We start from the raw sequence: 424 nt of genomic DNA, 5'->3' as shown, positions 1-424 counted from the left end.
CACGAGGCCATCGAGGCCAACTCGCAGTACTTCCACCTGGCCGCGTGGGCCGTGCCGGCCGTCAAGACCATCACCATCCTGGCCATGGGCCAGATCGACGGCGACCTGCTGAGCGGCGTGTGCTTCGTGGGCCTCAACGGCCTGGACCCGCTGCGCGGCTTCGTGCTGGCGCCGCTCTTCGTGTACCTGTTCATCGGCACGTCCTTCCTGCTGGCCGGCTTCGTGTCGCTCTTCCGCATCCGCACCATCATGAAGCACGACGGCACCAAGACGGAGAAGCTGGAGCGGCTCATGGTGCGCATCGGCGTCTTCTCCGTGCTCTACACCGTGCCCGCCACCATCGTCATCGCCTGCTACTTCTACGAGCAGGCCTTCCGCGAGCACTGGGAGCGCTCGTGGGTCAGCCAGCACTGCAAGAGCCTGG

The 424-nt window shown here is 66.0% G+C and overlaps 1 protein-coding gene across 1 annotated transcript; it reads left to right on the top strand.

The window, feature by feature from the left end:
* Positions 1–6: 6 nt before the first annotated feature.
* Positions 7–418, top strand: LOC110594709 (frizzled-2-like; the record flags this gene model as incomplete). The annotated part of the gene is made up of 1 exon (XM_021707923.1): positions 7–418. A coding segment is annotated over exon 1 (334 nt), but the record flags the coding sequence as incomplete, so codon positions are not given.
* Positions 419–424: the final 6 nt, after the last annotated feature.

The sequence above is a fragment of the Carlito syrichta genome, unplaced genomic scaffold (genome assembly GCF_000164805.1).
Source record: "Carlito syrichta isolate Samal-C Ts95f unplaced genomic scaffold, Tarsius_syrichta-2.0.1 Scaffold127093, whole genome shotgun sequence".
In the NCBI taxonomy this organism is placed as follows: Eukaryota; Metazoa; Chordata; class Mammalia; order Primates; family Tarsiidae; genus Carlito; species Carlito syrichta.
This window is presented reverse-complemented; position numbering and strand designations above follow the sequence as displayed.